The sequence below is a fragment of the Rhinoderma darwinii genome, chromosome 11 (assembly GCF_050947455.1).
Source record: "Rhinoderma darwinii isolate aRhiDar2 chromosome 11, aRhiDar2.hap1, whole genome shotgun sequence".
In the NCBI taxonomy this organism is placed as follows: Eukaryota; Metazoa; Chordata; class Amphibia; order Anura; family Rhinodermatidae; genus Rhinoderma; species Rhinoderma darwinii.
Genome location: NC_134697.1, coordinates 90275755 through 90291611, shown reverse-complemented (window position 1 = coordinate 90291611; position 15857 = coordinate 90275755). Strand labels below are relative to the sequence as shown.

Sequence of the window (15857 nt, the reverse complement as noted above, 5' to 3'; positions counted from 1 at the left end):
TGTATGTATGTTTGCATGTATGTATGTTTGCATGTATGTATGTTTGCATGTATGTATGTTTGCATGTATGTATGTTTGCATGTATGTATGTTTGCATGTATGTATGTATGTTTGTTTGCTTGTATGTATGTATGTTTGTTTGCATGTATGTTTGCATGTATGTATGTTTGCATGTATGTATGTATGTTTGCATGTATGTTTGTATGTATGTATGTTTGCTTGTATGTATGTTTTCATGTATGTATGTTGTCATGTTTGTATGTGTATATGTGCATGTATGTTTGCATGTATTTATGTTTTCATGTATGTATGTTTTCATGTATGTATGTTTGCTTGTATGTATGTTTGTATGTATGTTTTCTTGTATGTATGTTGTCATGTTTGTATGTGTATATGTGCATGTGTGTATATGTGCATGTATGTTTGCATGTATGTATGTATGTTTGCTTGCATGTATGTATGTTTGCTTGTATGTATGTTGTCATGTTTGTATGTGTATGTATGTGTATATGTGCATGTATGTTTGCATGTATGTATGTTTTCATGTATGTATGCATGTTTGCATTTATGTTTGCATGTATGTATGTTTGCTTGTATGTATGTTTTCTTGTATGTATGTATGTTGTCATGTTTGTATGTGTATATGTGCATGTATGTTTGCATGTATGTATGTTTGCATGTATGTATGTTTGCATGTATGTATGTTTGCATGTATGTATGTTTGCATGTATGTATGTTTGCATGTATGTACGTATGTATGTTTGCTTGTATGTATGTTTGCTTGTATGTATGTTTGCATGTATGTATGTTTGCATGTATGTATGTTTGCATGTATGTTTGTATGTATGTATGTTTGCTTGTATGTATGTTTGCATGTATGTATGTTTGCTTGTATGTATGTTTTCTTGTATGTTGTCATGTTTGTATGTGTATATGTTTATGTATGTTTGCATGTATGTATGTTTGCATGTATGTATGTTTGCTTGTATGTATGTATGTTTGCTTGTATGTATGTTTGCTTGTATGTATGTTTGCATGTATGTATGTTTGCATGTATGTATGTTTGCATGTATGTATGTTTGATTGTATGTATGTATGTTTGCTTGTATGTATGTTTGCATGTATGTATGTTTGCATGTATGTATGTTTGCATGTATGTATGTTTGCATGTATGTATGTTTGCATGTATGTATGTTTGCATGTATGTATGCATGTTTGCTTGTATGTATGCTTGTATGTATGTATGTTGTCATGTTTGTATGTGTATATGTGCATGTATGTATTTATGTATGTTTGTTTGTATAAATGTCGGTATGGCCATGTATGATACTGTCTGCTGGCGCCCTGTATCTAAGCCAACTTTGCCGCAGGCTTCTATACATGGTATAACAGTCAGTATCACACATGAAAGTGAAACTAAGCCTACGACATGTTTTATTTCATTTTTTTTTTATATTTTTGATTTTTTACAGGTTTGGTGTTTGGACTACGTCGGTTTCGAGGACTACTTAGATGACGCTTTTTTTTTCATCAATAAAATGGTTAATGAGGGTTGTGTTGGGGGTGCTTTATTTCAATAAAATATTTTATCTATATCTTTGTGTTTTATTTTCAAGTTTTATTACTATCACTTTAGTAATGGCCGCTGTCTGAGTGACAAGGTCCATTACTAAGGGGAGGCATAGTGTTAGCCGGTACAGAGGCTAACGCTAAACACCATTATAACCCCGGTACCCACCACCACCAGGGGTGCCGGGAAGAGCTGGGTACGATCCAGTACCCGACCATCTGTTGTGATGGTCGGGCTCTGGGGCGGCCGCAGGCTGGTATTATGAGGCTGGGAAGGGCCAAAAACAGTGGACCTTCCCATCCTTGTAATGCTAGGCTGCTGCTGCTGTGTTGTATCTGGCTGGTTATAAAAATGGGGGGGACCCCACGTCATTTTTTTAAATTATTATTTATTTATTATTTTTATTAAAAAGACATGGGGTTCCACCCAATTTATCATAACCAGCCACCAACAACACAGTGTTATTAGCCTGGGAATGTACTAAACCAGTGGCCCCTCCCACCCATGTAATGCCAGGCTGCTGCGGCCTTGTATATGGCTGGTTATTAAAAATGTGGGGGACCCAACGTCTATTGTTAAATTTAAAAAAAAAAACGACGTGGGGGTCCCCCACATTTTTATAACCAGCCCGATACAACACAGCAGCAGCAGCCTAGCATTACAAGAATGGGAAGGTCCACTGTTTTTGGCTCTTCCCAGCCTCATAATACCAGCCTACGGCCGCCCCAGTGCCCGACCATCACAACAGATGGTCGGGTACTGGATCATACCAAGCTCTTCCCGGCACCCCTGGTGGTGGTGGGTACCGGGGTAATAATGGGTGGTTAGTGCTAGCCTCTGCACCGGCTAACACTAAGTAACGCCTTAATAATGGACGCTGTCAATCAGCCAACTACCATTATCTAGGCACTAATAAAGTTTGAAGAAAAACCACAAAGACAATTTTTTTTTATTGAAATAAGAAATCCCCAACAAAACCCTCGTTAACCATTTTATTAAAATTTTCAAAAAACGTAGATCTACGCAGTAGTCCAACGAATCGAAGACATAGTCCAATTGGTACATCAAAATCTGCAACAACATAAAAAAAAAGTTATCAATGTGAACAATACCGATACTTATACTCTCCTACACACACACAAACAACCACACACAAACATATACACAAACACATATAAACACACACCCATATATTACACAAACACACACATACACACAAACATATACACAAACACACACACACACATGTACACAAACACCCATATATACACAAACACACAAACATACACACAAACATATACACAAACACACATATACACAAACACACACACACATATACACAAACACGCACACATATACACAAACACATATACACAAACACATATACACAAACACACACATATACACAAACACCCATATATACACAAACACACACATATACAAAAACACACAAACATATACACATGCACAAACACACCCATATATACACAAACACACACACATAAACTCCAAAAAACACACATACACACACAAACCTATACACAAACACATGTACACAAACACACAAATATACATATACAAAAGTACACAAACATATACACACAAACATATACACATATGCACAAACACACCCATATATACACACACACACAAACACATATACACACACAAACATATACACAAACACACGTACACAAACACACCCAAATATACACAAACACACATACACAAACACACACACAAACATATACACAAACACACCCATATATACACAAACACGGCCATATATACACAAACACGTCCATATATACACAAACACACACATATATACACAAACACACACACATATACACAAACACACGTATACAAAAACACACACAAACATACACACAAACCTATACACATATGCACAAACACACCCATATATACACAAACACACACATATACACACACACACATATACACACACACATATACACACAAACATATGTACACAAACACACCCATATATACACAAACACAAATCCACACATATACAAAAACACACACACACAAACATACACACAAACACATGTACACAAACACACCCAAATATACAAACACACATACACAAACACACACACACAAACACACCCATATATACACAAACACGCCCATATATACACAAACACACCCATATATACACAAACACACCCATACATACACAAACACACCCATATATACACAAACACATATACACAAACACACACGTATACAAAAACACACAAACATACACACAAACCTATACACATATGCACAAACACACCCATATATACACAAACACACACATATACACACAAACATATACACATATACACACAAACATATGTACACAAGCACACCCATATATACACAAACACAAACCCACACATACAAAAACACACACACACGCACACAAACATATACACACAAACATATACACAAACACACCCATATAATCAGGAAGACGGATAGAATAATTTGTCGCCAAGACCGCCTCAACCGAATGGTTTGCTGTCTCCCTGGTGCCAGGGTTCGGCATGTGGTGGAACGGGTGGACAAATTGCTGGGAGGGGCTGGTGATGATCCAGCTGTCGTGGTCCATGTCGGTACCAACGACAGAATAAATGGTAGGTGGAGGAGCCTTAAGAATAATTTTAAAGAACTAGGCTACAAGCTGAAGGGAAGGACCTCCAAAGTAGTATTCTCAGGAATACTGCCTGTGCCATGCGCATCACAGGAAAGACAGCGGGAGCTCAGGGAGTTAAATGCATGGCTGAAGTCTTGGTGTAGAGGAGAAGGATTTGGGTTCCTAGAGCACTGGGCTGACTTTTCATTGGGGTACAAACTGTATTCTGCAGATGATTTGCACCTAAATGGAAGGGGGTCTGCTGTGCTGGGGGAGAGAATTCTAGCTGGGGTGGCGGAGTGTTTAAACTAGGGCTGAGGAGGGAGGCCAATGTAGGAAATAAAGGGGTAGTTAGGTTAGAGAGGGGTCAGACTATATTGGTGGGGGGAGAAACAGACGGTGGGGAGAAGACTAGGCAACAAGATAAGGAGATCCTTTCGTTACAAAACAGCAGTGAAAATAAAAAGGCCCAAATGTCAAATAATCACATTTCTGATAGTGAAATTGAAACATTTAAAGGCAAGTTAAAGTGTATGTTCACAAATGCCAGAAGTCTAGCAAGCAAAATGGGGGAGCTGGAGGCCTTGATACTGGAAGAAGATATAGATATAGTTGGTGTTGCTGAAACATGGCTGGACTCTTCACATGACTGGGCTGTAAATCTACAGGGTTTTACACTGTTTCGGAAAGACAGGGCAAATAGGAAAGGTGGTGGTGTATGTCTGTATGTGAGAAGCGATATGAAGGTGAGTGTAAATGAGACATTAGAGGGTGAAGACTGTGAGGAGGTTGAAACCTTGTGGGTGGAATTACAAAGGGAAGTAAACACTGAAAAAATTACTTTTGGTGTAGTCTATAGACCCCCCAATATAACTGAAGAGATGGAAGGTCAGATATATAAACAGATGGAGCGGGCTTTACAGGCGGGTACTGTAGTGATAATGGGAGATTTTAATTTCCGGGATATTAATTGGTGTCATGGTTCGGCTTCAACTGCAAAGGGGAGACATTTTCTCAACCTGTTGCAGGAAAATTTTATGGGCCAGTTTGTGGAAGACCCGACTAGAGGTGAAGCTCTGTTGGATCTGGTCATTTCTAATAATGCAGATCTTGTTGGGAATGTCAATGTTCGTGAAAACCTCGGTAGCAGTGATCATAATATAGTTATATTTTACCTATACTGTAAAAAACAAACGCAGGCTGGGAGGGCAAAAACATTTAATTTTAAGAAAGCCAATTTCCCCAGGATGAGGGCTGCAATTCAGGATATAGACTGGGAAGAACTAATGTCAAATAATGGGACAAATGATAAATGGGAGATTTTCAAATCTACCTTGGGTAATTATAGTGCAAAATTTATTCCTACAGGTAACAAGTATAAACGACTCAAATTAAACCCCACATGGCTTACACCTTCTGTGAAAGGGGCAATACATGACAAAAAAAGGGCATTTAAAAAATACAAATCTGAGGGTACATCTGCAGCCTTTGTAAAATATAAAGAGCTTAATAAAATCTGTAAAAATGTAATAAAATCAGCAAAAATACAAAATGAAAGGCAGGTGGCCAAGGATAGTAAAACAAATCCTAAAAAATTCTTCAAGCATATAAATGCAAAAAAGCCAAGGTCTGAACATGTAGGACCCCTAGATAATGGTAATGGGGAGTTGGTCACAGGGGATCAAGAGAAGGCAGAGTTACTAAATGGGTTCTTTAGCTCTGTATATACAACAGAAGAAGGAGCAGCTGATGTAGCCGCTGCCAGTGCTGTTAATATATCAGTTGATATACTGAATTGGATGAATGTAGATATGGTCCAAGCTAAATTAAATAAAATAAATGTACACAAGGCCCCGGGACCAGATGGGTTACACCCTAGAGTTCTTAAAGAGCTTAGTTCAGTTATTTCTGTCCCCCTCTTCATAATATTTAGAGAGTCTCTCATGAGTGGTATAGTGCCAAGGGACTGGCGCAGGGCAAATGTGGTGCCTATTTTCAAAAAGGGCACTAGGTCTTCGCCGGGTAATTATAGACCAGTAAGCTTAACATCAATTGTGGGGAAAATGTTTGAGGGGCTATTGAGGGACTATATACAGAATTATGTGACAATAAATAGTATTATAAGTGACAGCCAGCATGGTTTTACAAAGGACAGAAGCTGTCAAACCAACCTGATTTGTTTTTATGAAGAGGTAAGCAGAAGCCTAGACAGAGGGGCCGCTGTGGATATAGTGTTTTTGGACTTTGCAAAGGCATTTGACACTGTCCCCCATAGACGCCTAATGGGTAAATTAAGGACTATAGGTTTAGAAAGTATGGTTTGTAATTGGATTGAGAATTGGCTCAAGGACCGTATCCAGAGAGTTGTGGTCAATGATTCCTTCTCTGAATGGTCACCGGTTATAAGTGGTGTACCCCAGGGTTCAGTGCTGGGACCACTATTATTCAACTTATTTATTAATGATATAGAGGATGGGATTAATAGCACTATTTCTATTTTTGCAGATGACACCAAGCTATGCAATATAGTTCAGACTATGGAAGATGTTTGTGAATTGCAGGCAGATTTAAACAAACTAAGTGTTTGGGCGTCCACTTGGCAAATGAAGTTTAATGTAGATAAATGTAAAGTTATGCATCTGGGTACGAAAAACCTGCAAGCATCATATGTCCTAGGGGGAGCTACACTGGCGGATTCACTTGTTGAGAAGGATCTGGGTGTACTTGTAAATCATAAACTAAATTTCAGCATGCAGTGTCAATCAGCTGCTTCAAAGGCCAGCAAAATATTGTCGTGTATCAAAAGAGGCATGGACTCGCGGGACAGGGATGTAATATTACCACTTTACAAAGCATTAGTGAGGCCTCATCTAGAATATGCAGTTCAGTTCTGGGCTCCAGTTCATAGAAAGGATGCCCTGGAGTTGGAAAAAATACAAAGAAGAGCAACGAAGCTAATAAGGGGCATGGAGAATCTAAGTTATGAGGAAAGATTAAAAGAACTAAACCTATTTAGCCTTGAAAAAAGACGACTAAGGGGGGACATGATTAACTTATATAAATATATGAATGGCGCATACAAAAAATATGGTGAAATCCTGTTCCATGTAAAACCCCCTCAAAAAACAAGGGGGCACTCCCTCCGTCTGGAGAAAAAAAGGTTCAAGCTGCAGAGACGACAAGCCTTCTTTACAGTGAGAACTGTGACTCTATGGAATAGCCTACCGCAGGAGCTGGTCACAGCAGGGACCGTAGATGGCTTTAAAAAAGGCTTAGATAATTTCCTAGAACAAAAAAATATTAACTGCTATGTGTAGACATTTTTTACTTCCCCTTTCCCATCCCTTGGTTGAACTTGATGGACATGTGTCTTTTTTCAACCGTACAAACTATGTAACTATGTAACTATGTAATATACACACACACACACACACACACACACACACACACACACACAAACACACATATACACAAAAATATACACAAACACACCCATATATACACTCACACATAAACACACACACACACACACACACACACACACACAAACACATATACACAAACACACCCATATATACACTCACACATAAACACACACACACACACACACACACACACACACACACAAACATATACACACTTACCTTTAGCGGAGCGCAGACTTCTCCTTGCGACGGGTGCCTTCCACTGCATCTTCTGCGCATGCACCGAGATGCGCGTTCACGAGCAAATGACATCCTCTGCTCAGGGCGCAGAGGATGTCATTACGCATGCGCGGCCACCGCTAAAGGTAAATAGCGGTGGCCGGGAACCTAGGCAACGAGCAGGATACAAAGAGGGACCGACCGCAACTTCAATCAACGATATCATGAAAACGACATCGCTGGACGACGGACAGGTAATTAGAATTCTTCTTATTTTTACATGGGGGAGCTTTATAGCTCCATTTATCAACTTGGGACAACCCCTTTAAATCTATCCGATCACAGGAGCTGGTGAGCGGTGCAGTAGTTAACTACTGCCTCGTGCAGATGGTGGCGCTGTCCTCATTGATGCACTAACTATACTGTACAGAACACATTAATAGTACAACTACTCCAGTGATTCGTGTTCATGATCTACAACTCGCCCCCGACTACATAGTGTCTTAAATTCTATCTTCCAGTCTCAAGAGCTTTGTCACAGTTCGGTCCTCCTGGAGTATAACCACCATCATCCCAGGTGTTTAGGCTAAGATTCTATCCCCGCGTCATGTACCGATAAGAGCAGTTCCTAAACTACAAAGGAGAAGTCCTACGAGGGGTCTGCGGCAATGCTTTATATACACAGGAGACGCTATTAGGGTAACAAACCATTCCTCTCAAGGACTCTCATTGCTTCTAATTCTGCCCTGGTGTACACCACCAACTAAATGTGAACAAATGAAAAAGAGAGGGGAAGAGAAGGGCAAGAAGCGCACGGATCAAAGGATCTCTTGAATTAAGAAAAATTATCGATCAATAAAACAACGAGCTTATAGGTATATTCTACCTAACAGGGAAGGGGTGAACGGTCCCTATGTAGAGAACACCCCATTTAATGAACAAATCCCATTCAGCATTGTGACTTATCGTAGATGAAGGGGAATAAAAGGGAAAGGTACATAAATCAAATATCAAAAGTGGGGGCATAAAGGGGACAAACTGGGCTGTAATGTTCGTCTCCCTCAAGTACCGCACTATTGGAGCTCTGATATTAGATGTTACTTCTGAATAGAGCTGCATCAATTTGTCCTTTTCATTCTCTGAATGCGTCTCAGTAAATGTTACTCTGCAGCAACTTCATGCGTTAGTGGGATGAGGTGAGTCCTAAGTATAGACAACGCACAGTGTTAGTACGAAGTAGAAATAGGTGCATTCTGTTTCCTATCATTGTATTGCCAGCAGCGCGATTATACCAGCAGTCTGGCAAAGTGACATACAAGACAATGCAAGTCCATACTTATGTGGAACTTGGTGCTACAAATTGCTAGTTTGTTTTGAAAATCTCGTAACATTAGTAGCAATGAGAGCAGCTTGGAAAACACGGCCCCTCCAACATTGGGTTTTGCTCTTGTAAAATGCCGTATCAGCTGCATCAGTTTTGTCCTTTTTCAATCATTGAATTCGTCTCACTAAATGTTGCTCTGCAAGAAACTGCACGCGTTACTGTAATAAAGTGAGTCCTATATAGGGACAGCAGACAGATTCATTATTAGTACTAGAGGTTAACAGATTTATTGCCAGCAGCCTTATTAATCCCAGCCGTCCGGCAGAATGAGATACGAGCCGAGCCGATACTTGTGTCAAAGTTGGTCCCAGTAAATGTATTGTTTGTTGTGAGAATCTGGTAACATTAGTAGCAGTGACAGCAGCTAAGAAAACACTGGCCCTCTCTCCAAGGATTGCGGAAAGCACGTTGCCCAGCAGCAAGCTGGACGCCGAAGAAGCAACACAGCAAGTCCGCTGTTTGATCCACTGCTCGGGCGCTTATACAGCGCTATGAGCAACTGAGCGGATATTCAGCGGTGAGTTTCTGCCACTCCTGTACGTGCAGGCATCGGCACAAACGGCGTCCGACAGCGCCGCTACGAGGAGGTGTTTTCCTGCCGGAGGATTACTCGGCAGCAAGTATAGCACTAAGGTACTCTTTCCCTTCACATTAACATTCCCTGGTCTAAGACCCAATTCAGTCAGCTGCTTCTAGGACGCGATTAGGGGACACACTGCAGTCCACATATCCGGCACCTCACCGGAAGACGGACGTGATACTGAAGCCCCTACCCCCGTGTATATAGAAGTAGAAGATCACTGCCTGTAATAAGAAGGAACAGGTACATAATGCCTGTAATATGAAGGAACAGGGTCATAATGGCTGTAAGATGAAGGAACAGGGACATAATGCCGGTAATATGAAGGAATAGGGACGTAATTCCAGGAAGATGAGGGAGCAGGGACATAATGCCGGTAATATGAAGGGACAGGGACATAATGCCTGTAAGATGAGGGAACAGGGACATAATGCCGGTAATATGAAGGAACAGGGACATAATGCCTGTAATAAGAAGGAACAGGTACAAAATGCCTGTAATATAAAGGAACAGGGACATAACGCCTGTAAGATGAAGGAACAGGGACATAATGCCGGTAATATGAAGGAACAGGGACATAATGCCTGTAAGATGAGGGAACAGGGACATAATGCCTGTAATATGAAGGAACAGGGACGTAATGCCGGTAATATGAAGGAACAGGGACATAATGCCGATAATATGAAGGAACAGGGACGTAATGCTGGTAATATGAAGGAATAGGGACATAATGCCTGTAAGATGAGGGAACAGGGACATAATGCCGGTAAGATGAGGGAAGAGGCACATAATGCCGGTAATATGAAGGGACACGGATATAATGCCTGCAATATGAAGGAACAAGGACATAATGCCTGTAATATGAAGGAACAGGGACATAATGCCTGTAAGATGAGGGAACAGGGACATAATGCCGGTAAGATGAGGGAACAGGGACATAATGCCGGTAATATGAAGGGACACGGATATAATGCCTGCAATATGAAGGAACAAGGACATAATGCCTGTAATATGAAGGAACAGGGACATAATGCCTGTAAGATGAGGGAACAGGGACATAATGCCGGTAATATGAGGGGACAGGGACATTATGCCGTGTCCCTGTCTCCTGACCGCCTCTTGGCAATCGGCTGTCCCTGACTCATGTCCGTCTCTCTGCACTTGGCTCTTCCTGCCTCCTGACCCACTCTCTGCCCTCGGCTGTCCCTGGCTCCTGACCGTCTCTCTGCACTCGGCTATCCCTGGCTCCTGACGGTCTCTCTGCACTCGACTGTCCCTGGCTCCTGATCGTCTCTCTATACTCGGCTTTCCCTGACTCCTGACAGTCTCTCTATACTCGGCTGTCCCTGACTCCTGAACATCTCTCTATACTTGGCTGTCCCTGGCTCCTGACCGTCTCTCTGCACTCGGCTGTCCCTGACTCCTGACCGTCTCTCTGCACTCGGCTGTCCCGGACTCCTGACCGTTTCTCTGCACTTGGCTGTCCCAGGCTCCTGACCGTGTCTCTATACTCGGCTGTCCCTGACTCCTGACAGTCTCTCTGCACTCGGCTGTCCCTGGCTTCTGACCGTCTCTCTGCACTTGGCTGTACTTGGCTACTGACCGTCTCTCTGCACTCGGCTGTCCCTGGCTCCTGACCGTCTCTCTGCACTCGGCAGTCCCTGGCTCCTGACCGTGTCTCTGCACTCGGCTGTCCCTGGCTACTGACCGTCTCTCTGCACTCGGCTGTCCCTGTCTCCTGACCGTCTCTCTGCACTCGGCTGTCCCTGGCTACTGACCGTCTCTCTGATTCCGGCTGTCCCTGTCCTGTACTGTATGTGCTGGGACTTGGTTTCTTGTAATACAGGTGGAGCGTACTCTAATGTCTTGTCTGTTACAGTACACTAGAATCTGTTCCATCTGTAATACATCAATACGTATGTGCTGGGTTTTATTTATACAGGTGAAGTAGACTCTGGTGTCTATTCTGTGCGGGTTTATTGTATTACATGTGAATCAAACTATAGTTGCTTGTCTTTTCCGGATTATTATAATACAGGTGGAGCAGACTATAGCTTCTTGTCTGTGCCGGGTAATTGTATTACAGGTGAAGTAGACTATAGTTGCTTGTCTGTGCCGGGTTATTGTAATACAGGTGGAGCAGACTATAGCTTCTTGTCTGTGCCGGGTTATTGTATTACAGGTGAAGTAGACTAGAGTTGCTAGTCTGCTCCGTGTTATTGTAATACAGGTGAAGTAGACTAGAGTTGCTAGTCTGTTCCGGGTTATTGTATTACAGCTGGAGCAGACTATAGTTGCTTGTCTGTGCCGGGTTATTGTATTACAGGTGAAGTAGACTAGAGTTGCTAGTCTGTTCCGTGTTATTGTAATAAAGGTGGAGCAGACTATAGTTGCTAGTCTGTTCCGGGTTATGGTAATACAGGTGGAGCAGACTATAGCTTCTTGTCTGTGCCGGGTTATTGTATTACAGGTGAAGTAGACTAGAGTTGCTAGTCTGCTCCGTGTTTTTGTAATACAGGTGGAGCAGACTATAGTTGCTAGTCTGTTCTGGGTTATTGTAATACAAACTTTTGTTGTTTCTTTTTTTGGTGCAAGGTTATTGTAGCCGCAAACTCTAGTGTGTTTAGTCGTTATTGTAATTGCCTGTTTATTGGAGGAGCAGTCTCTGGTTTCTTCTACACGCTGTAATAGAATGGGGACACAATGCGGTAATAGGAGGGAACAGGGACATAATGCAGGTAATAAGTAGGAACAGGGACATAATGCCGGTAAGATGAGGGAACAGGGACATAATGCCGGTAATATGAAAGTACAAGGACATAATGTCGGTAAGATGAAGGAACAGACACATAATGCCGGTTCAGATGAGGGAACAGGGACATAATGCCGGTAATATGAAGAAACAGGGACATAATGCCTGTCTCGAAGGAACAGGAATATAATGCTGCTAATATGAAGGAACAGGGATATAATGCTGCTAATATGAAGGAACAGGGACGTAACGCCAGTCATATGAAGTAACAGGGACATAATGCCTCGAAGAAGAGGGAACAGGGACATATTACCGGCATTATGTCCCTGTGCCCTCCTACACTGGACATAATGCCAGTAATATGAGGGGACAGGAACATAATGCCGGTAAGATGAGGGAGCAGGGACAAAATGCCGGTAAGATGAGGGAACAGGGACGTAATGCCGATAATATGAAGGAGGCGGGACGTAATGTCGGTAATATGAAGAAACAGGGACGTAATGCCGGTAATATGAAGGAATAGAGATAGAATTCCGGTAAGATGAAGGAACAGGGACAAAATGCCTGTAATATGAAGGAACAGGGACATAATGCCGGTAATATGAAGGAACAGGGACATAATTCCGGTAATATGAAGGAACAGGGAAATAATGCCGGTAATTAGAAGGAACAGGGCGATAATGGCAGTAAGATGAGGGAACAGGGACATAATGTCTGTAAAATGAGGAAGCAGGTACATAAAGCTGGTAATATGAATGAACAGGGACATAATGCCTGTAAGATGAGGAAACAGGGACATATTACCGGCATTATTTCCCTGTACCCTCCTACAGGGGACATAATGCCAGTAATATGAGGGAACAGGGACATAATGCCGGTATTATGAAGGAACAGGGACATAATGCCGGTATTATGAAGGAACAGGGACATCATGCCTATAAGATGAGGGAATAGGGACATAATGCCTGTAATATGAGGGAACAGGGGCATAAAGCCGGTAATATGAAGGAACAGGGACATGAAGCCTGTAATATGAAGGATCAGGGACATAATGCCTGTAATATGAAGGAACAGGGACATAATGCCTGTAATATGAGGGAACAGGGGCATAATGCCTGGTAGATGAGGGAACAGGGACATAAAGACGGTAATATGAAGGAACAGGGACATAAAGCCTGTAATATGAAGGAACAGGGACATAAAGCCTGTAATATGAAGGAACAGGGACATAATGCCTGTAATATGAGGGAACAGGGGCATAATGCCTGGTAGATGAGGGAACAGGGACATAAAGCCGGTAATATGAAGGAACAGGGACATAATGCCTCGAAGGTGAGGGAACAGGGACATATTACAGGCATTGTGTCCCTGTACCCTCCTGCAGGGGACATAATGGCAGTAATATGAGGGGACAGGGACAATACTACGGTGTCTTGTCTTTTGCCGGCTTAATGTAGGACGAGAGGAACACACAGTGTCTGTTCCCTCCTCTGTGCTATAGTTATACAGGTGGAGAAGTCTCTAGTGTCCTGTCTGTGTCCGGGTAATGTACTGCTGGAGGAGCAGGTTTTGGGGTCTGGCCTGTGTCAGGTTAGTTTAGTAAAGGAGGAGCAGACTTGTGTCTTTTATGTGCTGGGAAGTTGTAATACAGGTGGAGCAGACGCTGGTGTCTTGCCTGTGACGACTTATTGTAACATAGGTAGAGCAAACTCTGGTGTTTCCTCTGTGCTGGGTTATTGTAACACAGGTGGAGCAGTTTCTGGTGTCTCCTCTGTGCCAAGTTACAGTAAGACAGGCGGAAGACACTCCGACATCGCGTCTGTGCCGGGTTACCCTTCTGGGCTCTCTGCAGCTCCAGGTCGCCCCCGCATCGGACAATCAGCTTCCCGCACGTTAGACATTGTGGTAAAGAACCCTGTGATAGTGACAAGTGCCGGGAATAGAGGGAACGAGCTCCCGCAAACGCATTTATCTTGTCCGATCACAGCGACGTGCAGATCGGCAGAACTATGGCAGAGATCCCGGGGCCTCCTCCCGGCTCCTTCCCAGCATCTCTGCCAGTGAAGGCTAGAAATGAGTAGGGGGAATGTCAGGGAGGGGGAAGTCACGTAGAGTGCCCGCTCGCCCGGCCGCTTCTAGTCGGTAAAGGGCTCTTATCCCGGGCAGGGAAGCACAAGGGGAGAGCGGAGCTTCACTCCTGTCAGATGAGGAAAGGGAGGACATGTGATCAGTGTCAGCCAATAGACGCTCAGGACAATCGCAGCCAATCACCGAGCAGCCGCTGTACATATAAAAGGCGCCCCCCATCTCTGTTCTCAGTGTTTTTCCCTCGCAGAATAATTGTTTTAGTGGATTCCCGTGTTATACGATGGCAGAGACCGCACCAGCCGCCGCTGTCCCTCCCACCGAGCCGGCCGCCAAATCCAAGAAGCAGCCGAAAAAATCTGCAGCAGGGGGCGCCAAGAAAACCAAGAAACCCTCCGGTCCCAGCGTGTCCGAGCTCATCGTGAAAGCCGTGTCCGCCTCCAAAGAGCGCAGTGGGGTTTCTCTGGCCGCCCTGAAGAAGGCTCTGGCTGCTGGAGGATACGATGTAGACAAGAACAACAGCCGCCTGAAGATGGCGCTCAAGACTCTGGTGACCAAGGAAACCCTGCTCCAGGTGAAAGGCAGCGGCGCCTCCGGCTCCTTCAAGCTGAACAAGAAGCAGCTGGAGACTAAGGACAAAGCGGTCAAGAAGAAGCCGGCGGCTGCTGCCAAATCCCCGAAGAAGACTCCGGCCAAGAGCCTGACAAAGGCCAAGAGGCCTTCCGCTGCCAAGAAGGTGGCGAAGAGCCCCAAAAAGCCAAAACCTGCCCCCAAGAAAATAACAAAGAGCCCAGCAAAGAAGGCGGCCAAGCCCAAAGCTGCCAAGAGTCCGGCTAAGAAAGCTGCCAAGAGTCCGGCTAAGAAAGCTGCCAAGAGTCCGGCTAAGAAAGCTGCCAAGAGTCCGGCTAAGAAAGCTGCCAAGAGTCCGGCTAAGAAGGCATCTAAGTCCAGGAAGACCGTGACGAAGAAATAACCGAGAGCCGCCCGCTACTTGTCCCACAAAGGCTCTTTTCAGAGCCACCACCTTCTCCCCGGCAGAGCTGTATGATCACTGGCCGCTGTTTCCTCCGGTACAGACAGCAGCGCGATCCTGAGATAAAGGAGGCGCTATCATCGCGTGTGCACAGAGGAGCTTCATGTCCCTGTTACTCTATGACAAGGGTCATTTCTGGTCATTGCGCTGGACGCCATAGCT

The 15857-nt window shown here is 43.5% G+C and overlaps 1 protein-coding gene across 1 annotated transcript; it reads left to right on the top strand.

Moving 5' to 3' along the window:
• The first annotated feature begins 14920 nt into the window (after positions 1 to 14920).
• On the top strand, positions 14921 to 15653 carry LOC142663750 (histone H1A-like). Its single transcript, XM_075842574.1, has one exon. It carries the CDS (start codon positions 14946 to 14948, stop codon positions 15633 to 15635), a length of 690 nt encoding a protein of 229 aa, XP_075698689.1. The 5' UTR covers positions 14921 to 14945; the 3' UTR covers positions 15636 to 15653.
• The last annotated feature ends 204 nt before the right edge of the window (positions 15654 to 15857 follow it).